Source organism: Scleropages formosus, chromosome 24, assembly GCF_900964775.1.
Source record: "Scleropages formosus chromosome 24, fSclFor1.1, whole genome shotgun sequence".
Classification (NCBI taxonomy): Eukaryota; Metazoa; Chordata; class Actinopteri; order Osteoglossiformes; family Osteoglossidae; genus Scleropages; species Scleropages formosus.
In genome coordinates, this window is record NC_041829.1 from 6,996,391 (window position 1) to 7,024,320 (window position 27,930).

At 43.8% G+C, this 27,930-nt stretch overlaps 1 protein-coding gene across 6 annotated transcripts in view; it reads left to right on the top strand.

The window, feature by feature from the left end:
- Positions 1-27,930, top strand: part of LOC108936513 (protein piccolo-like) — a 93,003-nt gene that overhangs the window by 24,320 nt on the left and 40,753 nt on the right. For all 6 annotated transcript variants that reach the window (XM_018755912.2, XM_018755907.2, XM_018755910.2 and 3 more), the window contains exons 4-7: positions 14,340-14,741; positions 15,325-20,686; positions 21,078-22,960; positions 24,295-26,473. In XM_018755912.2, the coding sequence (XP_018611428.2) occupies positions 14,340-14,741; positions 15,325-20,686; positions 21,078-22,960; positions 24,295-26,473 (9,826 nt within the window). The remainder of the gene's footprint in view (positions 1-14,339; positions 14,742-15,324; positions 20,687-21,077; positions 22,961-24,294; positions 26,474-27,930) is intronic.

A 27,930-nucleotide genomic window follows, 5' to 3' on the forward strand; every position in this document is an offset into this window, starting at 1 on the left:
CGGTTTCATATTTTCCCTACGTGGCCGTGTGTGATGCTGTCCCTTACTTTAGATGTAAAAATGTGAATGATGCGGTCGTGCGGATTGGCTCCGAGGAGCCCGCAGCCGTGAAGGATGACTGATATACGGGTTCGCCAGCAGGCCCCACGCTGCATCGTGACAGCTGCCATGTTCTCTTCCTGGGGACAGATTTACACTTCAGCTTGGCGAGGCTCGCAGTTATTGAAAAATAATGCCCACGAATTGTGTCCTGCCTCACGGTGCGTCATCCGGAAGGTTCTCCATTCTTCGCAAATTTCTCCCCGCAACACAGATAAGACAAAAAGTACCCCATCGCTGGTAACAAAGGACGACAGGCTGGAACGGAATTTACTGCGGGAAGTCGACCTCATATTGCTCCGTGTTGCGCTGCCGTCTTCGTTTTAAAGCCGGGGCTTAGTTCCTGCCGACTGACAGACGCGCTGTGTTTGTTTATTTATTTTTTCCGGAACATAAAAGCCGCAGTATTTTTAGCCGCCTAGGTACACACAGAATGGGATGCGCCGGCAGCCGCTCCGTCCATTAGGACGGCTCTTTGTTCGCCAGCGAGTCCTGTCAAAAGCCCGAGGCCGGCGACTTTTTGTCACCGGAGCCATGTGGTGCCGTGCTTCCGTGGCTCTAGGTGTTGTTTGATTTTATGCAACTATTGTAGTCGACATAGCGGTTTGGTCGTTAGAGGAAAAAGTCTCAGGAGAGGCACATCCTCAATGCTTAATATTATTGCTATAATATTATAATGTTAATGCTATAATATTTATTACAGTTAACGGCACATGTTTCGGGAAGTTACTCTTACCTGGTGACTGTCTGTCATACCCACCTTGGCTTGGCACAGAAGAGCTGTGGCTTTTTATTCTGATGAAAGCCCATAGGAACTAAGTGGATAATATGGATCATAAGATTGTCGTTATCTCAAAATGCTTTTAGTCTCGATCTGTTCAATGCAATTATTCCCTGTTTTACCTCCCTTAAGTTGCCGGCCGCACGGTGAGCAAACGTCGGAATCAATCATCTCCGTCTGCCGCTCTGCCCCATTAAAGTGCCTGGCATTTTTCTACCAGTCATCGTTGCGTCTGCTAAATTGTAGATGTGCAATTATGTGTCTTAAACAGGAGACAGTTGTCCAAGACATTTAGCTTCTCGGGCTGGCGGTTTCTGAAGAATCCACAACTAGCGCACGCCTCATTTTCAAAGACGAAAATTAGCCAAGTGTTAAAAGTGAGAAATAGCGCCCCGACATCGACGGTTATATAACGGCAGTGATCCACGTGTTCTTTGAACCTCCGAGTGCTTTGAAAAGAAATTGAGAGATCTTCCGTGCTCTGACTGCTGCCAGCCCGTGACTGCCGTGTTGGAGAGAAGTAGCTCCGGCACACTTTACCAGCTCTAAAAATAGGCCGGGGGCGCAAAATGTGGAGAGGAGTTACCTGGCTCTGCATCAGTAGCCTTCTCCCTAACCGCTTTGGAGGTGGGGAGACGTGAGACCTGGGGGCTTGGCTTGAGCACGTGGACTTATGTACAACTTTTAATTAGCCCAGATACACACCAGAACGGTGGAACTCACGCTAGGCAAGGAAGAGGAGGAGTGACCCAACTGCTTCTTGGTAATATCCACCCCACTGTGGCATTCAACGTCTCTTACTGTGCGTTTTACAGAACAGTTTTGACATGCCGAGCCGAAGTCGCGCATTATGTGTCAAAGTTACGTTGGTGTGGGCCTAATGCAGCATCGGGAGCGTCGCCGAAATGGCCTTCGGCCTCAGCGGCAACCCTGTTGGTGTTTTGCTGCCGCTTCGCAAACCCGTAGGGAGCGCCTCCCCCCCTCTCTGAGCGTTCTGCTCATTACAGATTAGCGTGTCAGGATTCTCCATTATCATAAGGCTTGATTTATTGAGGACCGCTTGCCGAGGGAGCTGTGGAAAGTGCGGTATATTAGCTAGCAGCAGCTGTCGCCATAAGCACCTGCCAGGAAATCGATAAGGCGGCAGCCCTGCTCCGCAAGAACACGCACACTGGGATGCACTTATATAATGCAAGTCTTTGTTTATTCACTTCTCAGATTGTGTAGAATGCTAGATTTCTCCATTTGGACTTTTAGTTCTGCCTCTGCCTTGTAAATCAAATAAGGAGAAACATTCCATATTTAATCAGACTTGAACCTTAACCACATACTGGATATTTGGTGAGTAAAGGGAAAGGCTGGAACACAATCAGATGGAATTCGGGGAAAGACTTCTGAATTCATCTGTCCATTATCAGTAACTGGCTTGCGCAATGTTGGGCAGTGCTGGACTGGAACCTCCCCCAGAGGCACAAGGCGTGAGACAAGGTACGAGACAAGGTACATCCTGAATGGGACACCAGTCTATTGAAGGGCAGTCACACACTCACTCACTAATCCACACATCACAGGTAATTATAGGACATTAGAGTCACTAATCCATCTGAATAAAATATGTCTTAAGTGTGGAAGGAAAGTACAGCAACACTGGGACTGAGCTGGATTTGAACCAAGGTCTGAACAAAGAGCCCAGGAGCTGAAGCATTACCACTACTCAGTGTGTCACCCTGTCACCTATAATTAAGAACTGAAAATAAAAATTAAGAACCACTCCCTAGATTTTCAAATTTAGATGTTTTTTTTTCCTCCAAATCAACTTACTGTGTTAAGCTTCTTACAGAGATTTACTGTTTTCTACAGGTGGGTACTTTTACTGTATCAATTTAGTGTAAGTACCTTGCTTAAGTGTTCTATAGCACAAGGTAGGATTTAAATCCACGTCCTTTGACTGCAGGGCCACCTGCTACTAAGAGGAAATGCGGAAGATACAGTGCCAAAGTGGCTCCTCTAAATCAGGTTGTTTGAATTAAGCTGGTAGTTTAGTGGTTAGAGTTGCTACCTTTGGACCCAAAGGTCACAGGTTTGAATCTCATCTATAGCTGTAGTACCCTTGAGCAAAGTAGTTACCCTAAATTTGCTCCAGTGAAAAATATAAAATTAGCCAGCTATATAAATGGCTAAGTAATTGTAGGTAGATTGACATTGTAAGATGCTTTGGAGAAAAACGAATAAATGTGAGCTTTGTTTTTTTCAGTCCCACAACCTGCTTTGTTGCTAAACCTCTGGTGAGGAAAACATGTAAAACTGTGGCAGGCAGCCAGTGCACACACCCCCTCCTGGGACTTCAAGCTGAAGCACCTTGTAAACCTTCAGTGTTGATGAATGGAAAATATGCTGTTTCTGCGTATGTTCACTCTCGAATTGATTTGATTGACCGCCCTCAGAAACCATGAATTTTTTGTGACATTACTGTGAGAGACCTTGTGTGGTCAAAAACAGCTTAATGTTGTTTGTGTGGTCTTTGGTTGTGTTGGGCGCAGTTCTCTGAGCCACCGATGTCTGTGTAAGGAGCTTTATTACTTACAGTGTAACTGATGCCCCCCTTGCCATGGTCTTAGAGCTCTCTGGTCTTAGAGCATCAGGTCTAACTGAAGGGAGTTTATGGCTAACATTACTGTCTGTTTAACACAATGTTTTGCTCAGTGGTGCTGATTGATCATGGACCATAGAAGAACTATGACCACTAACACATTCATGAACTCATGGTATGGTCCTGTTACCAGTCCACTGCTTCTACAATCCCATGCTGCTGTCTGCTCCTCTGGGGGCACAGACCAAGCTGAAGGAGTGTGGTCAGCCACCTGGCAGTGTAGAACCTGGAAATGAAGAGCCAGTCTTGTACCACTGAGATTTAAGAGAGTCCATACTGCTGGGCGGTTGAAGGGGAAAAAAAAAAAAAAAAAACCCTTATCTGATTGAGTAACCAGGTCCAGAAGTGTAAATGGGTAAACCCGTCTTGTGTCGTGTTTGAGCTAAGAAGGAAAATAATAAAACACCACACCTTACAGAAGTAACGTCGGGTCCGACATCCAATTACCTGCGGCCAAGCAAACATGGTAAGGGAGAATGTGCACTCATATTACATCAAAGTGATCTGGTGTGGATATGGGTCTTTGTGAGAAGTGGGGTCAGAAGAACAACTCCAGTCATGTAGCTGCAAGGGAAGGTATCTGAAAAGGTTATGTTTTTATGATCCTCAATTATATACTAGGACTATAGCCATGAAGCCACTCAGCGGTTAATTCATCCAGATCTTAATTATATCATGATAGCCCGATGATCAGTGGAAGTGGATGGAGACTGAGCATGAACTTGAGCTTTTTCCCGCTGAATGATTCCCAATCTGTTGAACTGGTAAAATACCAAAGAGGTGATAATGGAGATCAGCAAGCAAAAAAGAAATAACTGAATTTTAAAAAAAAAATAAATAAACTCTGTGACGTCCAGATGAGACGAGCTAGTTCAGATGCTCTTCCAACCATTGACAAGGTGCTTCTGCTTAGACCACGGTTCATGTTTGAGCTGATTCATTTACTAAACAGGCTTGGACTTCAGTTTTGTAGGGTGGCTTAGATGTAAAAGTTGGATTCCAGAATTTTATTCTCACCACCTGGGCTCGGATTCAACTTGATATAAGTGAAGCATGCGTTAATTATCAAGCCAACGTGTCAGTATCAGCAGTGCGTTTCATGTTGCACTTAAGAGCATAATATCCTTGTCATAAATTGGTTGTTCACTGTAGACCCTGCAAGGTTGTAAATACTTTAAATCTGCCTTAGTTATGACTCTGGTTGGGTTTGAAAATGTAGAAACATTGGGACTTAGTCTGTTACAATGCTCTGTTGGGTATATGGGTGATTACTGAGAGTTTAGTGTGTCTGATTTTGTTATCTTGGAGAAACTTGACAGGTAAATACTAGTTATTTACAATACACAGTGATTACTGTTTGCCGAGACCAACAGTCTGAAATTGAAAATGTTGTTGTAATCCAGGACAAAAAAAGTAGAGGGGGAAAAAAAAATAATGTTCTAACTTTATCCCCTTGCACCCCATTACCAGATATACTGTAGGTGTTTGGCTATAATGAGTCCTCTCTGAGACTGTTGAAGCAAAAAATCCTGATAAATGTCAAGTCGCACTCTTGTTTTGCGGAGAGAGGTCAGCCTTTTGTGAGACAGAGTCACAGTATTCTTTGGGTATTACTGTAATCTCAGTACATGTTCAAGAAAATTATACAATTATTATGGGCATGTCAGCTCCTTTGGAGAAGCTTAGCTGTGCACGTTACTTTCGGAGACTCAAAGGTAAACGTACAAAAAGGCATGTTCACAAATCACTGCCTTTTCATAAGAATTCTTTCAAAATGTCATTAGGAACTGAACTCAGGTGAAAAAGTGTAGCACGGAGCAACTTTTACTAAATGCACAGGCTGACTGCTGTCAACCTTTTAAAGCACTCTTTGAGTGGTCGTATTTCCCGTGGCTAATGAATTTATTTTAATTTTAATTTCTTGTAGTTGACAGGAACAGTGCACAGCAGTCAGTAGCACAGAAATGGAAGCAAAGATTAAGCTAAAAAAAAAAGCAATTTTTCATATGCAGTTTGTATTTCATATATTCTTACTACAACATTTCAGGCAAACGTATACATTTTTAGCTTTTGTAATGTTTTTCCTGTTTGTTTTTTAATATTTTTGTAACAGTGGAGGTGATTTGAAATGAGGAATAAACTCATCAGTGGCAGGGCTATATGTTGTGTACCATATCTTGGAGAACTTCAAGTGTGGGCTCAGAGGGAGCATCGGTGTGATCTAAATCTCTCTGCGTCCCAGATCCTTGGCCAGTCTGTGCAGCAGAAGTAGACCAGGAACAACATATGCGTTGGGATCAAAGTGGACTCCCCAGTCCCATTTGACTTGGCCTCTAAATGGACATAAAGCCATTCCGTCCCAATCCGTTGCAGCACTGGCTTTTTTTGTGGACTCGTCAGTCTGCCAGAGTTTGTTTAGAAACTGTTCCCACTGTATTTCATAGTCACTGGACTCATTTGACTGTACCATTTAGCAAAGGCTACGCATAACCGAACCATGCTCCCATTTTTTGTGATTTCCAGTGCAGTATAGTACAATTTATTCTTGTATAGGGCTCTATCTTAAAGGCGAATCAAAGCACGTTCACAAGTTGCACAAAAATGACAGACCAACACATATGACGCAGAGCTGGAAGATATATTATATAGAAGCAGAACAATTAGACAAAGACAGTTTGATAAATACATAACACAGGAAAAGCGGTCATTGCTAAAGTGATGGATAAGTTTTGATAAAGTGGCCAGGATTTAACCTCATAATACTGTCATGTTGCATTGTGTTGCATTTATTCACCATTTTTAATTTTTTTTTAAAATTACAAATTGGCCATTGTGAGAGTATACAGGTGGAATGAATTTTTTTCTGATTTTGCTATATATATAAATATGTCTATTTATATGAATTGTCATCTTAGTTTTTCTGCTGAAAGAGAAAGCTGTTGAAATCTTCATAGTTAAGAAATCTTAACGCAAATATTATTTTTAATTCTTACACACAGTGACGTCCATACATGAATTTTGACAGGTGGGCAGTACACAGCGACAGTGTAGCCGCTGACCTTTACCTTGAATTGTTGACAAGAGGTGAAGTCAACATGCCCCTCCTGTAGATTCGACCTCCAGGCGCTTTGACCATAGTGACAGAAATCCCCACTGGAGTGGAGAAGCAGCTCTGCTATATTTAGCTGAGGCTCAGAGATTCCATCTTCAGGAACGTTGAGGCGAGGCTTCCCCATCTGTTAAAAACAAAGTTTGTTTGTCTATCGTGGTCTCGCAGGGCCTCCTGGCCAACTCTCAGCTCAAGCTTCGCAACAAGGCCTGTTAACAATGCATTCATGTCACGGCCTCTTCATCTCCTCTGGTGAATGTGTTATGGTCAAAGTTCTTTCATGACCCACGTTCAGTCAGTAGCACTGATCAAAATGTTACTCCAAGCAACTTGTCCACAAAAATGCATAAATTACACCGCTCTTCTATTTTCTAAGGATTACACAGCTTTGGATTTCTCCAGTTTTTAATAATGTCAACATGTTTCTATAGTTCAGATCTGGAATTTCGATTTATGGATTGCATACTGTATATAACAAGTGACCACTGAACATTTTGAAAGATAATTAAAAGTTAAGGCATGAAAACATAAATGTTAAGGGACTGTTCTGTTCTATATTGGGATAAATATTCTTGGTTTAATGTTACTTACTCCACATAGTGCAGCCACACAAACGGCAGTCAGAAGACCTAACAGACTCAACAGTCATATTATAATGCTTATTGAAAGTAAAACTCTCACTGATATGCAATGTTGTCCTTTAAAATGTGTTTCTGATGTGAGAAAAGATGTAATGAAAGACAAAAGATTACAGCGGAACTTTTCAAACCTTTTGAACGACTGAAACAAGATAGGTTCCCGGTAAGCAGTTTCAAGGTAAAGATAAGCAATGAAATATGGAATGCGATTATGGGTAGGGATACTTGCAGTCTGAACAATAAGAATATACTATGAGATAAATCTATGCAAGAGACTGGATACAATTTATGATCAAAACTAACACTATATTTTTGCCACAAAATACTGGTGTTCAATTTTTTCCATTCAAAACTAAATTCAGGGTGTACTTTTTATGGCAGAAATGTGCAAGTGTACAATTAATGCACTTCTTAAAAGTAATTTGTACAGATTATTGTATGTTGTACATAAAGTAATAACTCAGATGAATGACATCTGCTGACACAAAAATAATCTTGATTTACTCCCATGTGACAGCGTAACCTCAAGCGACTAGAACGTTCAGATTTGCATTTTGAACAAGGCCCCGTTTAACTTCCGTGCTGGATTGCTTACTGTAATTAAAGGGGCTGGGTAACCTTCAGACGTCTTCAGTTGTCCAGTACAATTTAATCTTTTAAAATGAAATTAGTTTTAATGAAACCAGAAAATACAGATGATTTTTTTTTTTTTTTTCTATGGAACTATTAGCTGACACTTTTCTGGTTATGATAATGCTAAGTGACACAGACACACACATTGTCTGAAACTGTTTGTCCCAAGTAGGGTCGCGGCAATCCGGAGCCTAACCTGCCAACACAGGGCGCGGGGCTGGAGGGGAGGGGACACACCCACGATGGGACGCCAGTCCATCGCAAGGCACCCCAAGCGGGACTCGAACCCCAGACACACCAGAGACTAAGTGACATAGATTAATATAATTTATTTCAGAAGTTTTAGCAAGTATCTGTCTCTTCAAAAGCAAAACCTGGTCTTTTGTTCTGCATTTTATTTTTAACCTTCAGTCCCCTCCCCACCAAGTTCTCCACTAACTAACTAACTAGCTAATTTTCATCAAAGCATCATAAACTCATTTCTCTGTAAGGATATAGTTATCACGTAATTTTGCTGGACGTTCAAAGTGTGCACCACGTCAAGAAGGAAGAGAAACTGACACAATCATTTCTAACAGCTTGTAAAATTATTTACTCCTAATTCTGAGAATCATGAAAATGTTTATTATATAGTCACATTGTATTTATGACATTTTTTGGGGAGTGCGATGGCGCAGCGAGTTTGGCCGGGTACTGCTCTCTGGTGGGTCTGGGGTTCGAATCCTGCTCAGGGTGCCTTGCGATGGACTGGCGTCCCGTCCTGGGTGTGTCCCCTCCCCCTCCAGCCTTGTGCCCTGTGTTGCCGGGTTAGGCTTCGGTTTGCCGCGACCCCGTATGGGACAAGCGGATTCAGATTTTGTGTGTGTTATGACATTTTTATGCAGCACGCCAGAATAGAGTGCTTTTTCTCCCTCCTTAAAGTGAATTATCCTGCTTAGGATACAGTATGAAAATTTCTTGTCCATTCTGGTCTGAAATGAATCTTTAATGTTACTTGCAATGCAGCGTTAGGGGCGAGTCACACAAGCCACAGCAGTGATGAGGAATGGGTGGTAAATCATGGTAAAGCATGGACACAGACACATTCCTCAGACAATCTGTAACAATGTCTCGGTTTTCATTCTGTTTTCTTTGTGCCTCCAACCTGAGCGGAACGCCTCTGTCAGGCCCCAGACATAACCCTGGCGTCTTAGTTTGGCACACTGACAGCAGCCTGGCGTCATCATCGTAGCCCCCCTCCGCCCCCGGTCAGCGTGGTTACCCATTCATGGCTGATCACGACTCTGCCGACCACACTTACTCAAGCGGCTTTGTCCGTTTTGTCAATATCTACTACACGGTGACTCACTCTCATATCAAAGACACGAGGAAGGCTGTTGGGCCTGTCAGCCTCCTAATTGCAAAAGCGGTACCGGTGAATATAATCAATCCGAGAACAATCCCTATCTCCGCAATCGGGCGGCAGCCATAATTGAACTTCAGAGTGGAGAAATATTTTACAATTAGTGATAGCTCGTTGGTTTTTGTATCACTGGCGCCAGGAGTTGTTACACCAAGAACGCAGCCAGGTTTTTTTCTGATCATGCAAATTCCATTTAAATCAATGGAAAAGGCATGTCCAGTAAATTTAAATGTAAAAATGTCTATTTCGCAGCACTGCCTTTTCACTGCTACGATAAAAAAATAAAAGCACAAATGTATTCGCAGGTAAACTGTGATTTTTAGCCAGCTGTACCGCAGTCATAGCTAATAAGGAACACACAAGAAAATTCTTTTGGGTCTTGGCTTTGTTTTGTTAAATACAGTGTATTATTGAAGAGAAGCAAAGTCATGACTGCTATTTTCTTTTGGTAGGTTCTGCCTTTCTGTCTTTAATACGGAAGTCTCTTTATATTCAGCCTTTATTCGGAATAAACGTAATTTGTTTTCACGTAATGAGAGAGAGAGAAACGAGTTAAAGCGCCAACTAGTTATTGCCATCTGATTGGCAGGGCAGTTACATGCAGATGACATGACTGCCATATGATTAGCATATGAATCAGTGGGAATCATATTTCTCATTAGCGTTGATTGCACGTTCCAGGAATATGTTGGGGAATGAGCCGTCAGTAAACATAGTGAAGAGCTGGAGAGGAGCCAGGGGGCAGAAACACTTTTTATTGCAGTGTGATCCATTTCAGATTGTACCGAGAGCTGCCGGGAGCGTGCCGGAGAAACCCGGGCAATTTCAGTTTAAATGCTGGTTCGTGTCATCACCGCATTTAGAGCTAAACTGCAAACAAGGGCCACTTTCATATCGCCGCCGCTGTTCTCATCCAACCTGCGAGACCCGAAACGAAATGGGACGGAAGCTGCGTTTCCCGAACGCTGCTTAGCGGCAGGGTTTTCTCTTTCGGCAGAACGGCGGCCGAAAAATGATGAATTTTACCGGTGTTATTTAGACGAACCTGAGACTTTGACTGGAAAGCAGATGCCTTTCATTAGATCTTTCCTTCTGTGAGTACGGATACTACACCAGCGAGGTGTTCTGCCGGTGCTTGTGAAATTCTTTTTTGGTGTTTTGTATAAAGCGATGATAGCACTGAGTGTTTCACGCTTAAATAAAACCTTTACTGAACAGTAGAGACGGATAGAAACAACAACAACAAAATGCAGCTGTTGAACAACTGAAGGAGTAAATTGAGTCTTGGTGTAATGGAGTGGGAGGCCTGCAGAGGAGCATCTTGAAGGGCACGCTCGCCTGCGTTGGGGTCTCCCGGTCCACGTTAGCGAAGGAGGGAATGGCGGTGGACAGAAGCAAGTGTGTAGAGAGAGACAGGGGCACAATGAGCGTGGGAGGAAGGGCGATAAAGAGTGTGTCGCAGAGAGGGAGCCTGTAGGACTGCTTCGCAATTTCCTCAAGCAGAAACTTCTTGCATGCCTGGCTTCCCAAATAACAAATACACACGCAAGCAGACAAACAAACACCAACACACACACGCACCGCTTACAGAATGTACACCTACCTGCAGCAAATATGATTTCTTTAGTATTCATCTACGGTGACAAAGCTCACCAGAATTCAATGCTGAATTAAACGAGTTATAAGAGGAAGAGTGACCTAAAAATCCCTCCACAGCAATGTAAGGGACTGGTATTGAATTACACGAAGAGTCTGGTTGCAGTCATTGCAGCTAAAGGTGGTAATTAGTTTTTCGTTTCATGCCAGTTGGTGTTGGAGAAAAATAGTGTTATTTGTTCCCTGGGGTGGCCTTTATCTGTTGATAGGTTTTGGTTGAAGACAGTGAAAATATTCTTAATAGTAGGGAAAATTAGGATGGGACAGGGGCGGTGAAGGGAGAATAAATGCAGAGGACGTTCTGCAATGACAGTCTTGTTAAAAAAGTCACGTTGAATGCTGTTTTGTCTCCATCGGTAACATGCTTTATGCCTATTAGCAGTGAGTTGTGAGCTTTGGCTCTGATTTAAAAGGAGGTTTGAAACGTTTGATTTGATGCTGATTTACTGTCATTGCCTTTGCTTGCACCCACATATAAGGGTTTACATGATAAACCAGTGTGACTCTACTGATTTGTGCCCAATCTAAAGAGCTGCAAGTTATATTTATGACAGAATGAATTATTTATGTTTAGCCAGTGACTTTTTACTGATGTGGTCCACTTCATGTGCAACCAGAGACTGTATGACAACTCCATTTAAGGCTCTCTCTCCTTTAGTTATGCACAGTCTGAATGTTATTATAGGAGAAAAGAGAGCGACATCTAAACACACACGCGTGTATTAAAAAAAAAAAAAAAACTGGGAAAATTTAAACATTTCCAAAGATGTGAGATGATCTGCTTGCAGACATTCTTCTGTATCGCCCTGTGTTTTATTCATTTTGATGATGTTAAAATGTTCATTGCTTTTTTCTGTAGCAAGTCATGTTAATCTACATCTCATGATGGTGCACGGTTCTCCCTTTTTACTGTTTACTCTTTGAACTGCCTTAGTTGATTTCCAGAGGAATAAAAATTACTTTAATGCTTGTTGCACACACATTTCTCTAAATCAGCAGTGATTTACAAAATATTAAGTTAACGCTCTCGCTTTCTGTAGCAAAGCCAAGCATTTTCTACATTTTCAGCCTGATTGTACTGCCGGATTGAACAAATACACGCTGTGATAGAGTAAATCTTGCACAATACTTGATGTAGGTAGCTTTTTTGCTGTTTTTTGTAGGGAAAAAAAAAAAGATATTTTCCAGGAAAAATCTGATAATGTTTTTTGAGTGTTGAATGTTTTTCAGAATATGACACATCAGGTTCATCAGACATGTTCAGCATGATCCCAGATGTTCATCAGTATCAAAGATGGGCCACATTTTGAGTTTTAGCATCTTGAGTTAAGGCAGTTTTGTAAATCCCTGCACGTTAAGCCTCAGCTGTTAATAAATATACAAGAATAACAACACACTGTATGACGCTATATAATAATGATTTATTGATGACAATGGTTTGCTGTGCATTAGTTTCCTGCAATGGTTTGGTTTCATCTGTAAATATGTGTGAATAAGGGGTGACTGGGTTTAATTAGCACTTCTAAAGGTAAACAGGGCCATTGCCGGGTAAGCCGGCAGACCCCGTTGAAACGCGCAGCCGTTTCGAGGAGAGACAGATAATTGCCTCCTTAACGCTTTGCAAAGCCACTGGCCTCATCTGCTGGTAAGCCATTTTGTAGCTGGAGCAGCGCTTGAGAGATATTAATCTGAACAAGTGTACCACAGATCGTAGGGGAAGAAATGTCTTTCTCCAGCTTCCTTTCAGTGATGGCGTGTCTTGGGCTGGCTGGATTGAATGGCTTTCAAAAGGCATTAGAGTGCAAATGAAGCGATCCAAGGAGTATGACGGACCCCGCTTTCTTTGCTGCGCCGTCACATCTGAAACAAATATTTCTGCCAGCGAGAGACACAGCGGCTTCTTTCTTTTATTTCTTTATTTTTTTTTTTAATTTTTCCGTATTCGCCCCCTTCCTGTGAAATGTCACTACCTCCCTGTGTGCGCCCACCACGCAGCATGCTCCAATTCCAGGGTGGAATGGGGAGTCCTGCATTCTCCAGGCATTTAGCATCACCCAGAGGTGGAGGAGTATGTGGAGAATTGGGGGGGCGGGGGGTATATCACAAAACTCCCCCCACCCCCATCCGCTGCTGAATGTCATTGTGCCAGTGTCACACAAGAAGGGAACCCACGATGGGCACGATGACGCAGCATTTGTGGGAGGGACTGCGTGGAAGGGAGCAAAACCAGGTCCAGGGTGAAGATTGCGTATAGCAGCCTTTTATAGCTGCCCCCATGAACTTCTTGGGTGCTTTAGAGTCAGCAGCACAGAGGACTGGGTGGAATTAAAATCAAAAGGCATCCCTAAGGCCCAGTTCTAGTCGTGAATGTGAACGGCTGTAGCAGCATGATCCTTTTGTTGGAATTTAGTTACATGACAGTTCTGTGTGTCTAACTGAAAAGCGTTTGCTCAAGTGGCCTACAAACTAAACAAAGCTCAAATTAGCATGCATTTGGAAGAAACAGTTTAGAGTAAACAATAATTATATTGCCTTAAGACGTGGTTTGTTGGCTGATAGCGTGGGCTGTTTTGTTCTGCTTAATTAACCGTAGATCTACTTGTGCATGCCATCCTGATGTATATATTTAAACTCTTTTCCAGAAATACAGTATGCTCATCTTGATTTACTGTAAGCTAAAGATGAATTTCAGGAAGTGGTGAGATAAAAAAAAAAAAAAAAAATACGGTTAATTTTTATTCGTAATTGTGAATCTCTTTACATTTTCGAAGAAATATTTTTTTCTGATTAAATTAAAATGCAGAGGAAATGTATTTTTTTCCCCAAGTCAAAGGTAGTTAGTGAGTCTGACCCTTATACAAGTTTTTCCATATTATGCATACTGTACTTTCATAATTTTTGATTTACTTCTTTGTTTTGGTCTTTTGGTTTATGAATGGCTTCAGTTGATGTGCAAGGATAAGATGCACACTTTGAGATGACATGCGATATTCTGGGTGTTGTTTAGGTTCATGCTGCTGTGGCTTGGCTGTCACTGTTTATCATGTCATAGTCCCTCTACATAGCAGGTTTTAGTAAACGTTCTCCCTGGATTTCAGCTTTTTTAGTTTTAGAACTTACCGTAAAATCAAAAGCTTTTGACCTCTCAGATGATCTGCTCTTACACTAAATTTCACTTTGAGTAGTTACACACTACCACTGTTGCCTCTAAATGTGTTTAAATCAAAGTAGCAGCAAGAAAAACAATAATAATAATAGTGGAAAATAGTGGGTGATTTGAATGTGCATAATTCAACCACTTCCCAGTGCTTAAGTTTACAGAATTATCTGAATTATGCCCCCTCATTTCATTTCCCCTTTTTGTTTTACAGAATGAATGGCTTTGCTTGAACTGCCAAACACAACGGGCACTATCTGGGCAGCTTGGAGACATGGCTAGCATGCTGCCACAAGCACCGGTGCCAACAAAACCGTCAAGCCAGCAGCCCATGGGTCCCAAAGGACAGCCCACCCCTGTGAGTCAGCCAGCAACACAGCCGAAGGCACCAGAACCTACTCCGCTCAAACCAACTCCCATTCAACAGAAGACCGAGCTGTCCAAGACTGCACCCCTTGCTGATTCTTCTCCTGTTGCGCCTTCTATTAAGGCCAGTCTGGAACCTTCTGATAAACCTGGGGATGTAGCACAAACGGTGGAAAAGAGAGAAGAGGTAAAGAGAGCTGATATCAGGACAAAGCAAGAGGACAAACATATAGCTGTAAAAGCTAACAAGGTAATGCGTGAACTGTCATAGAGACAAGTATAATGCATTAATCTTTAGTGGACACTTTTCAGCTTACTCTGATAGTAAAGCAACTTTATACCGTTAGGGACCATGATATGTAGTAAAAATGCTACAGTGGTGGACTACTGAAGTGCAAGGCATGTGTTGATTTGTTTTTTTTTTAAAGACTGAATATGCCCTTTTCAGAAGCACAGTGATGGAAATTTTGATTTACATTTGATAGGGAAGCAGGGGGGTGCAGTGGCGCAGCGGGCTTGGCCAAGTCCTGCTCTCCAGTGGGTCTGGGGTTCGAGTCCTGCTTGGGGTGCCCTGTGGCGGGGGAGCTGAAACTGAAACTGGTGCTACTGCCAGAACTGGATGTGCCCCCCCCAAGCCTTGCGCCCTGTGTTGCCGGGTCGGGCCCCGGTTTGCTGCTACCCCACTCGAGACATGCAGTTTCAGCCCGTGTGTGTGATGATAGGGAAGCAGAAATTAATTCTTTGACCAAACAAAATATTTAGTTCTTGTATATATCTGTCAGAATTTTATATTTCGTGTCTTGTGCAGCTTTAAATATGATTTGTTTTTACAGGAAAAAGACGATAAATGTGAAACTCCTTCTCAACAAAAGAGTCCTCAAGGCCTAAGTGACACAGGGTACTCCTCTGAGGGACTCTCTGGATCTCTTGGTGACGTTGTTGTTTCAACTGTCCAGAAAGAGCTGTTGAAGGACCCTGTCCAAAAAGAAGCCATTGTCCAGGAGACCAGTCCAACGAGCCCCTCAGATCTAGCCAAATTAGAAAGTACAGTACTGTCAATATTGGAGGCTAAAACAAGTTCAGCTGACAAAGATCCTAGCCACCTGTGTGATCAGGAGGGTAACCAACATAGAAGGAAATTATTGCCAATCTCACCTGAATCCTTCAGCTCTGAGGAGGAAGATCTGGATGACTTCCAGGAGGATGAATCTCCTACAAAGGACATACCCAGTGATGCAGCCTCCAGGAGGGATCGCAGAAAGTTACAAGAAAAGAAAGATGCAGTCTTGGCAAGGAGGCAACGTCAGGATTCAATGGAAGACAGCAGCGGAAGTGAACCATCACCTCTCCTGCAGAGAAGGAAAATTAGCACTACATCATCCAGCAGTGAAGAATACAAGCCAGACAGCCCAGGCTCTGGAGATGATGAAGAGTTCATCCGCAAACAGATCATGGAGATGAGTGCCGATGAGGATGCATCGGGCTCCGACGAGGACAATTATGTAAGGAGGCAGGTCAGAGAGCAGGAACATAAAAGGGAGCAAGATGAACGGAAAGGCAAAGGGAAGATTGTTTCAGGAAAATCAAAGCGACCAATGAAAAAAGCCATTTCAAGCCAAGAGGAGGATCTTGGGAGAAGGCCTTCCCAGCAGGGAAAAAAAGAGCAAGAACAGATGAAGATTCCGGAGCCCAAATCAAAGGACACCAAGAGTCAAGAGGAGGAGGAACTCTCAGCTGTAGGAGGCCTCAGACGTTTCAAAACCATAGAACTTAACAATACCACTGCTACACCATATGAAGAAGCAACACCAGCACAGAAAAGTACAGAAGGGGACCTAGACATGGAGAGCCTTACTGATTCTCCTGAGGACAGGTCAAGAGGTGAGGGGTCATCCAGTCTTCACGCATCAAGTTTCACACCAGGAACATCACCAACTTCTGTGTCATCTCTAGATGAGGACAGTGACAGTAGTCCAAGCCATAAGAGAATGAGTGGGGAGGGAAAACACAGGAAAGCAAGGCACCGACAGCACGGTCAAGTGCTTCCAACTATTGAGGACTCCTCAGAAGAAGACGAAATGCGAGAAGAGGAGGAGCTTCTTAAAGAACAAGAAAAGCAGAAAGAGGTGGATCAACAACAGCAGGTGAAGAAGAGCTCTAGCAAGAAGTCTAAGAAAGACAAAGAGGAATTGCGGGCACAGAGGAGACGCGAACATCCGAAAACACCCCCAAGCAATCTTTCACCTATTGAGGATGCTTCTCCGACGGAGGAGCTACGGCAAGCAGCTGAAATGGAAGAACTCCATAAATCTTCTTGCTCTGAATATTCTCCAAGTATAGAATCAGAACCAGAAGGCTTCCAGATTAATCCAGAGAAAATCTTAGCTGTTCAGAAAGTGTACCAACTACCAACATCGGTGTCTCTCTATTCTCCTACTGAAGAGCAAAATACAGATACAACTAAATGTATCACAGAAAAGTCATTAAAAACTGCAGATGAGGCTTATGAAGAGATTATGCAAAAGGCAAAATCTCTTCAAGGTAAAAAAGTGCCTGAAGCACCACCGGAAAAAGAACCACTTTATGGTGGTATGCTAATTGAAGACTACATATATGAGTCATTAGTTGAAGAAGCCTATGATGAAACCATGGCAAAGGACAATGCAGTACAGCAAGAAGAAGCACATACAATTTCTGTGCAAAAACCTGTGAAGAAATTAAGATCGCCAGATGAAGTTTATGAAGATATGATGCAGAAAAAGAAAGATTTGATTCTGAAAGAAAAGGAACTTCGAAAAAAACTGCCAGTCAAAGAAACTTCTCAGATAGAGACAGTTTTACACCATGCTGCCCCTGAGATTCGATATGTAACTGTTTCAACTTGTGACTCATCCACAAAGGATGACAAACCACTGCTAGATGCAGAAGCTGCTTATGAAGAACTGATGAAGAGGCAAAGAGTTAATCTGACACCTGGAACCAGCCCGACTCAGCCTGCACCTGACATTCATACGTCACCTGAGGTAATTGTGATTTCCTCTGGAGATGGTTTTGAAGATCCAAAAGGACAACCTATAGCATTAATCTCAGTTTATGATCAAGAGCTTAGCAGAGTGGCAACCACTGTTTCATCAGATGCAACTCTGACCAGGGCACTCTATCCCATACCTGACCTGAAAATAACGCAGTGTTCTTCTGGGGAGGAAGACATTGAAGACGAGGACAAAACAGCTGAAAGGCAGGAAGCTGCTGCTTCGTCAGGCATTCGTCAAAATGGAGATGATCAAAGTTTAATTAAGGAGCAACAACCAGCCACAAGTATACCAACAGTTCCTTCATCTTCAGATATTACAGCAACTAAACAATCAATTAAAACCACTGGTGACTTCCAGCAGCCAAAAGCAGCAGCATCAGTTGTAGCTTCACAAATGCCAGTTGTAGCTTCGCATCCAGTTCCGGCTGCAGCGCCAGTTTCAGCTTCAGCTCCTCCATTAGCTGCAACTGAAGCTCCAAGTTCAACTCCACGTCTGCCACCAGCTGCAACTTCAGCTACAGCTCCACCTCAAGCTCATATTCCAGCTCATGCTGTGGTTCAAACTCAAGCTGCACATCCACCTTCCATTCCAGCCCCTGCCCCCACTCCTACTCCTGCTTCAGCTTCTGCTCCAGCTCCTGTGGCTCCTTCACCACCACCCCCACCTCCTCCGCCTCCCCCACCACCACCGTTGCCTCCATCTGTTAGACTGGCCCAGGCTACGATAACACCGTCATCTAAGAATCTTCCCAATGGTGCTCCACCAGGCACTTACACTTTTGCCATTACATCAGCTCCCTCACAGCTCATAGAGCCTGCAATGGACGTACAGAACAGGGTCGGTGAAGCCACCTGGTCAGTGACTTCAGTTCCAGTCTTGACTCATCTACCAGAGGCCATTTCAAGCACTGTCTCTTCTGCATATCCTGTTTCTCCAGCTGTGCCTCCCATTATGAAACCTATAGAGGAACACGTAGTAATTTCAGTTCCAAGCATGGATAACCTTTCTGCAATTGCCGAAACATCCCAAGGGGACAGCACTGTGGCCAGCACTTCTGATGCTCCTGCTCCCTATTTGTTCTCCAGGACTGCACCACCTACAGCTGTCAGTTTTTCACCCTTACCTACAGTGCCTCAATATACTCCTACTGTACCAAGTGTGATGTCAATGCCTGTCACTGCTACCATTTTGGCAGCTGCACCAACAGCAACTGCCCCACCTGTGCCCCCAAAACCTGCTGCTTTGCTCAGAGGTTCTTCCCTGGAGAGGACTGACACATTTGTCTCTGCAGTCACCCCTCCCCCTCCTCCTCCACCCCCACCATTACCTCCTCCCATCATGCCTAAACCAGCTGTCTATCCAAAAAAGAAACTTCCCATCAGCATGCCACCAGTAGTTCCTGCATCAGTGCCAGTTTCAACTGCAATAACAATGGCTTATGCAACAATAACAACCACAGGTCCAAGTGCAGCAGTGAAGATCTCTGTGGCGCCAACATACCGGCCACACGTGCCTCCACCTGTACCACCAAAGCCATCAAGCATACCAGCTGGTTTAATGTTCACCCACAAGCCAGGGGAAAGTGCTAAACCTCCCCTTGCTCCAAAACCTGTAGTTACCCAACCAGCTTTAAGTAGTCAAAGTATAGTAATGACACAAAGCAAACCCACGGCTCCTCCGAGCACCACTACCATGACATTAAATCTAAGTGCCCCAGCTGAAGTAAAGCTGAGCATAACGTCACCCAAATCACCTTTGTCCCCCAGGTACACAAGTTCCTTGCATGAAACATATGTAGTCATCACATTACCATCAGAACCTGGAACTCCTGTTGAGGGAATTTCAACTCAAGCTCCTACTAGTCCTTCTTTACCATCCCCATCAAAACAACCATTGCAAGTGGCACCCACTGCTCCAGTGGCCTTTACTCAATATACAAAATCGATAGAAAGTCAAGAAATGAGGGTACCGGAAAAGCTTGTTTCAAGCACGACGAGTCACATGTACTCTTCGGTGTCGGCGGCATCAGTGCAGCCTGATCTGACTTTGCCTAACCTTGTAGCTCAAGTTGTGACCACAGAAGTCCAAAAAACCACAGTGTCTGTGGTTGAAGAACGATTACAAACAATACCTCCAACGCCAGCCCCAAGAACAACCAGTGTTGCAGTTACTGTTTCCCCAGGAATAGCTCATCCACAAATGAAGCCAAAAGAAAATCAAAATATGTACTATTCTGGGGATGTTGTTGATCTTCGTACTTTAAAGGTCAACGTTGAAATGACTGACAGAGGGATGGATCTTTCTGTGCCAGATGTCAAACGGACTGCTTACTCAAGTGAAAGCAATGGGCGGCAGATGAGTGCTGTTCACTCCGAAATTGTGAATCTAAGTGCAGAGGCTCCACCAGCTCCAACTTTGTCAGTTGTAACTAGTACTATAACTATCATAACATGTACAGCCACAATAGCGTACAATGACAATGCTGCTGACAAACCTTTAGATCTTGCTCAGTCTATGACAGCCCCCCTGCAGCTGACATCCAAGCAGTTTGAGCCTGTTGCTCAAATAATATACAGACCCATAGACTCACAACCCACGACGAGTGCCATTGCAGAGGCCCCTATTAATCTGTCTTTTGGAGCTATCACAAGCACAGACACTTCGAAACCGCCCGTGACAATTGCCCCACCAAGTATAACTAATGGCAGCGCCGGATTTCCGACGCACATAGAGGCAGGGCCGGAAGGTGCGGTGGATCTGACCACATCTAAACCAGTTCAAACTATGGTAGCTGTAAATGGGGTGACATCAGGGGTTGTCACCACCATTGTCGAAGAAGACGGCAAGCCTATGGATCTTACAGCTGGAAGGCGAGCCGTTTGCTGTGATGTTGTGTACAAACTCCCTTTTGCAGGAAGCTGCACAAGACCACAGGCAGCAACCACGCTGCCTGAAGACAGATTCGGCTACAGGGACGACCATTATCAGTACGATCGTTCTGGAAGCTATAGCATGAGAAGTTTCGGTGGTATGAAATCATCCATGTCTGATACTAATTTGGCAGAGGCTGGATTGTTTTTCTATAAAAGCAAAAATAGTTACGATTATAATGGAGCAACTGAGGGTGCTGTAGACTTGACATCTGGAAAAATATCCACAGGTCAGTATAACTCCCTTTGCAACAGTTTACGTTTTGAAATATAGTTTTGAATTTCCTAATTGTACCTCACTGATACTTGGTTGTTCTTTCCACTTTTGATTTCCTTTTTTATAACTTTTAATTTAATTCGCTGTTGTGTGTGTTTTTTTTTAATCACATTCTTATATTTTTGTCATTCCTATTTTGTGTTTCCCTTTTTCTGTACACAGATGCATGCATGTGCCTGCGTGTTATTCCCCAATGCTTTGGCTTCGCGTTGGGGTGATCTAGAAAAGCTGGAAGTCTTTGCATGCTTTTGGTTTCGTCTTTCTTCTGGATGGGCATGACTTAGCTAATGGTTGCACAAATGCTTTTTGGATTGAGACACATCTTTGTGGAACTATGATTGCAGGTGAAATAATGGACTACTCGACTAAAGGAACAGGAGCATACTCTGGGATGACCATTCCCCCATTTTGTCAAGCAAGAGTAGCTTCTCCTGCTGGAACTCACTTTGGTGTCACTAGTGTCTTGAGGTCATCAAATGGTGTTGTGTACTCTTCTGTGGCAGCACCAGTTCCATCTACATATGCTATTACTACCCAACCGGGATCAATATTTAGCACAATGTATAAAGACACATCAGGTATGCACTCCAGTGACACCATGCCATCTCTATCAACGCTGCAAAGTCAGCCACTCCCAAGGTCATACAGTTTCTTATCGACCACAGTTACTGCACAAGAGGAACCCATCTGCCTAGAAACAGGTGTTACAAAGAGTGGCCTGCATGTGACTTTCCCTGAAGTTGTTCCCACAGTTACCACTATTCAAGACTCCTACACGGATGCATCGCTTGAGGCCATAGCAGCATCTCTAGAAGCCTTGTCCTCTCCGATCGTTCCAGATGATACTCGACAGCAGTATCAGATGGAGCGTGAGTATCTTGAAATGGAAAAGATGAAGCAGCTGCGTCTTGCAGAGGAGCTTGAGTGGGAGCGACAAGAGATCCAAAGGTTCCGTGAGCAGGAGCAGCTCTTAGTCCAAAAGGAGCTGGAGGAGTTACAGACGATGAAACAGCAGATCCTTTTCCAGCAGGAAGAAGAGCGTCAGGCCCATCTGATGATGCAGCAGGAAACTTATGCCCAGCAACAGCTGCAGCTCGAGCAAATCCAGCATCTCCAGCAGCAACTGCAGCAGCAGCTTGAGGAGCAGAAAATGAGACAGATGTACGGATATGACCCATCTGAAAGTACCTCTCCACCAGTCAGTTCGGAACAGATCCTGTTGGCTGGTGGGGATAACAGCCAGTATTGGCCAGTGCAGGAGGAAACTGCGACGTCTTCTGCAGTCACTAGCCTTGAACTGCAGCAGAACCCAACGTGGTACACAGTGCCCTCAGAAGGCGTCGCCCAATACATCCCAAGCCTACCAGGTTCTGAAGTCTCGCTTAAAGAGACTGAGGGTCCAGAGAATCTGCAGCTCACCAACATATTGCCTAGAGGAGTCAGGCAGTTTGACCAACAAGCTATAGAGGTGCCGGGCAAGAAGATTGTTGACAGTGGTGTTCAGACAGATGATGAGGATGAGATGGATAGAGCCTACGTAGGGAGGAGAAAGAGGAATAAGAAAAGCGTCGACAGTAGTGTTCAGACAGATGATGAGGACCAAGATGAATGGGATATCCCCACAAGGAGTAGGCGCAGGTCACGTTCCAGCAAGTACACAGATGACAAAAGCAAGCAAGGATCCAAAGTATCGAGCATTGCCATCCAAACCGTGTCTGAGATTTCAGTTCAGACTGATACGTTTGGAACAATCAAGAAGCCATCTGCCAGGGCTGAGATGGATACCAAGGTAGAAATAGTAAAACACATCTCTGCGCCAGAGAAAACATACAGGGGAGGCAGTTTGAGCTGTCAGACAGGGACAGACACTGATGCTATGTCACCCACAAAAGACAAAAGGCGGCCGACTCCCCTCGAAATAGGCTACAATACTCACCTTAAAGCAGACTCCACACTACAGGTGGCCCCATCCCCTCCCAAGTCCCCCAAAGTGTTATATTCTCCTATCTCTCCGCTGTCTCCCAGCAAGTCGTTAGAATTTGTTCAGTATGACAAGTCCGTTGGAGATGTCAGCCCGCAAAAAGTGGTAGGTACAGAACCATCAAAACCCCCACCAAGTCCAAGAAGCCTGAAGGCCATGCAACGCTCCATGTCAGATCCTAAGCCTCTAAGTCCGACATCAGAAGAACGAGCAAGTTCCAGCTTCCAGTATTCAGATGGATACTCTGTGAGTATTTTAAAAAAAATATATATATAAAAATATACCAGAATAGCATGTAATACAGTAGACTGTTGCTAAATATTATAATTGAACAGCCCACCCAAACCAACTTTTTGTGTTGGTTTGAGTGTAGAATTTCCCACCTGTGGTGTGTCTAATTTTAATATCACACCCACCTCCCTCATGGTTTAACAGACGGAATGAGTGTTGAGATGTTCCTGCGAAGGCAAAAAAAATCTCATTGCAATTACACCCATCATCTGTAGTTTATAATACCTGCTTCAATTCCTCCAAACAAAATATGTGAAAGAAGACTGTTTTTTTTATTTTTGACACACCCCATTCAGAGTAAATTTGGTGAGTGAGTCAACTTTTTCCAGAAGTGATAAATCTTTGAATGAGGATCCGACTGCGCCAGTAGATATTGATTGTCTGGGAGGCAAATTAGCCCCCTCTATGTAGCAACTCGCCAACTATCTTCCTTTACTGTCTGTTTTTTTCTGGCACCTTACAAAAAAAAGTTTTAAATTATTGACATTATACATGTTGAGTCATATGTGGGTTTTAGTGCAAGCGTTGTTTTGTATCTCCCTTCACTGCTAGTCTATTCTAGTGTGTTCTCCATGGTATGTTTAACTAAAAACAAGCACCAACAACATTTTACCAAATTACTCTGATTTGCAGTGAAATATAGACACAATATTACGCCCTGTGTTACCGGGTAGGCTCCGGTTCCCAGTGACCCTGTATAGGACAAGCGTTTCAGAAAATGTGTGTGTGTGTGTATAGACACAATAATACATATTGAGAGGGGGGCGCGGTGGCGCAGTGGGTTGGACTGGGTCCTGCTCTCCGGTGGGTCTGGGGCTCGAGTCTCGCTTGGGGTGCCTTGCGGCAGACTCGCGTCCCATCCTGGGTGTGTCCCCTCCCCCTCCGGCCTTACGCCCTGAGTTGCGGGGTTAGGCTCCGGTTCCCCGCGACCCCGTATGGGACAAGCGGTTCAGAAAATGCGTGTGTGTGTCTGTAATACATATAGAGTAAGCAACATGCAGAACTGTTTTGTGATCACACTAATTACTGAACAACATGTGAAACATTTTTAACATGTTTAATATTTTACTTAGTTATAGTTACGTGCTGGTCTATTGTTTTACTACATTTATTTTTTTGAGTGCATTAAAGTAACATTTTGCTTCCAGTTAGCTACATTTTTACTTTATTTAAAACCAGATATAGGTAAAATGTTGTTCTTATTAAGTAACCATGAACAACACTCAGTGAAATAGCAGTATCATATTGCTCTTATTGCTTAATTATTCTTTTTCCCTCTTTTCTTCAAGGGCAAGGCATCACAGACTAGTACCCCATCAGGCACTCAAAAGAAAGTGAAGCGCACACTTCCAAACCCTCCGCCAGAAGAAGAGAGCACAGCAGGTCAGACCGCTTACAGCACGGGCTCAGCCCGGAGACGGCTCTGCAGAAACACCACCATGGCCCGGGCCAAGATTCTCCAGGACATTGACAGGGAGCTGGACCTTGTCGAGCGGGAGTCATCTAAGCTCCGGAAGAAGCAGGCTGAGCTGGATGAGGAGGAGAAGGAGATTGATGCCAAGCTGCGGTACCTGGAAATGGGCATCAACAGGAGGAAGGATGCCTTACTCAAGGAGCGGGAAAAGAGGGAGAGGGCATATCTTCAGGGTGTGGCTGAGGAGCGTGACTACATGTCGGACAGCGAGGTGAGCAACATCCGAGAGTCGAGGGGAAATGGGCACGGCCTGGAAAGGCCGAGGACAGCCCCACAGTCTGAGTTTAATCAGTTCATCCCACCACAGACTCAGCCTGATGCTCAGTACACCCAGCAAACAAGTCCCTACACTCAATACCAGTATGCGCCCCAAACGCAGGCTGCCAGCCAGTATGCTCAGCAGACTCCTTATCAGCAGCAGTCTCTCTATCATCAGCAGGTCTCTCCTTACCAGACCCAATCCATCTATTCCTCTGTGCCCACACTGTCCTATCCCCATGCCTCCCATCAACAGTTGCAGCAGCAGAACTATCAGCATGCCTCTCAGATGCTCCTGATGCAGCAGAAACCCAGACAGACAACACTGTCAGACCTGGAGCCAAAGATCACCACCAATTATGAGGTAATTCGTAACCAGCCCCTTATGATGGTCCCCTCTTCCACGGATAGTACGTATGTTCCCCACCTCGGGGGCAAATACAGCAGCCTGGACCTGAGGATGGGATTGGACGAGAGGAGCAGTATGGCGAGCAGTCCCATGTCTAGCATATCCGCAGACTCCTTCTATGCAGACATCGACCACCACACTCCCAGGAACTATGTTCTGATAGATGACATTGGTGAGCTCACTAAGGGCTCTGCTGGACTGTCTTCCACATTCAGCATTCCAGACAAGGACCTCACAAAGGCCGACCGGCTCCTCCGTGCTGCGGAGGTACGAAGGACTGCTGAGGTAACAGACTTCTTGGGGCCGCTACAGGTGTCCTCGAGGCTCCACCCCTACAGCAAGGCTGAAGAAGACACCATGGAGGACCCATACGAGCTGAAGCTCCTAAAGCAGCAGATAAAGCAGGAGTTCCGTAGAGGCACTGAGGGATTAGAGCACCTTACTGGCCTCCCTCACTACTACCCTGGTGACAGCAGCTACAGGCACTTTCCCAAAACGGAGAAGTATAGCATCAGCAGGCTCACACTGGAGAAACAAGCTGCCAAACAACTCCCCGCGTCTGTGCTCTACCAGAAGCAAGCCAAGCATAAAAAGGCATTAATGGATCCTAAAATGGCTAAGTTCTCCCCTATCCAGGAAGGCAGGGATCTTGAACCAGACTACAGTAGCTATCTGGCATCCAGCGCCTCATCAGTGAGTGGTCTTGCATCAAGGGCTAGACTCCTTCAAGATGATATTACTTTTGGTCTAAGAAAGAACATCTCAGAGCAGCAGAAATACCTTGGTTCCACCCTTGGGGCAAATCTTGCACAATCTTTGAATTTAGGACAGACACTGAACCTTGGTCCCACCATGAGGTCTTCGCTTCAGGATGACACCACATATCCTAGCGGGAGCAGGTCCAGGCCATCCTCTAGGCCATCGTCTGTGTATGGACTTGACCTTTCCCTCAAAAGAGATCTGTCCAGTTCATCGTTAAAACTGAAGACTGACAGTGAGCCATTGGATGTTTCGTACTCATCCCCATCAGTGAGGACCAAGCCAACCAGTCTGCCCATAAGCCAAAGCAGGGGGCGCATTCCTATTGTAGCACAGAACTCTGAGGAGGAGAGTCCACTGAGTCCCGTCGGCCAACCGATGGGAATGGCCCGAGCTTCGGCTGGCCCCCTCCCACCGATATCTGCTGACTCAAGGGATCAATTTGGGTCAAGCCATTCCCTCCCGGAAGTGCAGCAGCATATGAGAGAGGAGTCTCGTACCCGGGGCTACGACCGGGACATAGCCTTCATGATGGACGACTTGCAAGGTGCCATGTCCGACAGCGAAGGTAAATTGGGCCTCCGACTGTCGTCACATTGCAGTTCTGTGGATTTGCACTTCATGCATGTACCGGACTGTGTTCACGTCTGTGTATGTAAGCTTTGATTTCCTCAGTGGTTGCTTTTTAACTGAGGTCTATTTGCTTTATACATGTGTGATGTTGTACTGATTTTCTTGAGACTTCCTTACAGTACTGTGTGCTCTGATGCATGTCATTGGTTTTTTTCACTGATGTACATTTCTTGTCATTGTATGTCTTAAAGAACTCGATCTAAGACATAATCATTGTTCCTCTGGTCTTCCTTTGTCTTGCATGCTTAATATTTATTTTGTTACCCAACTTTTTCACGTTTTTGAATGTTGTTGTCTACACTCTTGCTTGTTGCCAGCTCAGGTATAATTAACTGAAACCTCTTTTATAACTAATGTTGATGGATGATGAAAACTGAAAGTGCTTCCTTAAATCACAAAACCTTATGTAGTAGAAAAAGAAGTAGAAAAAAACAAGGCATTTTGCAATAGATTAATAATACCTCAATGAATTCCATTGTAACACAATATAAATCAAATCTGGAAATGTTCAATTAATGCACAGTTAGGCACAATAGTATACACTTCTTTTTTAAATTTAATCTCGTAGACTCAGATGTACGGAAATAACCATGTTTTTCATTAAATATCTCATTAAGTCTTATGGTATTCAGGCATATACAGTTTTAACTGGCAAATACCTTCAACCACCCTAACAAAGCATTTGCTAATTGTTATTGTGTGTTGTTACATACTAGACTGTTTGAAATACATTGGCATCTCCGTATTTTGGAGAGGATAAAAGAGAATCACAGACATCGGATATGTGTTATGTAATATTAACTTTGCTGTTTACATAATTTATCTGTTGTTTTCATAATGCAAACATGCATAAATGTGCAGGATTTGCCAAGCATTTGTTTTCGATATACACCTTAAAATAATATTCCATATTTTTGTTGCATGACTCTTACCTTTGATTATTTACCATACCATTTCTCATAAATGCATGTTGGTGTTTGTATTAAATGTTTAACAATAAAGCAACTATATTGTAACTTGCATGTAACTGGCTTTCTGCAGTGATTGTTTGTACATGTGCATGATGTTATTGGATGATTTGGGTAATGAATACAGGTTTGGAGTTTAAAGTAGTGCTGCTATAATGTTTTCCTAATATACTGTGTTTTACTGTAGTATACAGTAATGCTTCTTTTCCAGTAATGTGATCAGGTTCTTATGGATAAATAGAGTATAGGTAATGTACAGCTTTTTAACAACATAGTCATAATATTATTTGCAAAAAACAAAATGATTAACAGCATTTGCTGCTCTACTTTAAATATATAAAATCGTAAAAAATCAGCATGAAGCTCAGTGAAAATGAATGAGATGCTCTTATTTGCTGGTTGTGTTCTGTTGAAGTCCTCATTT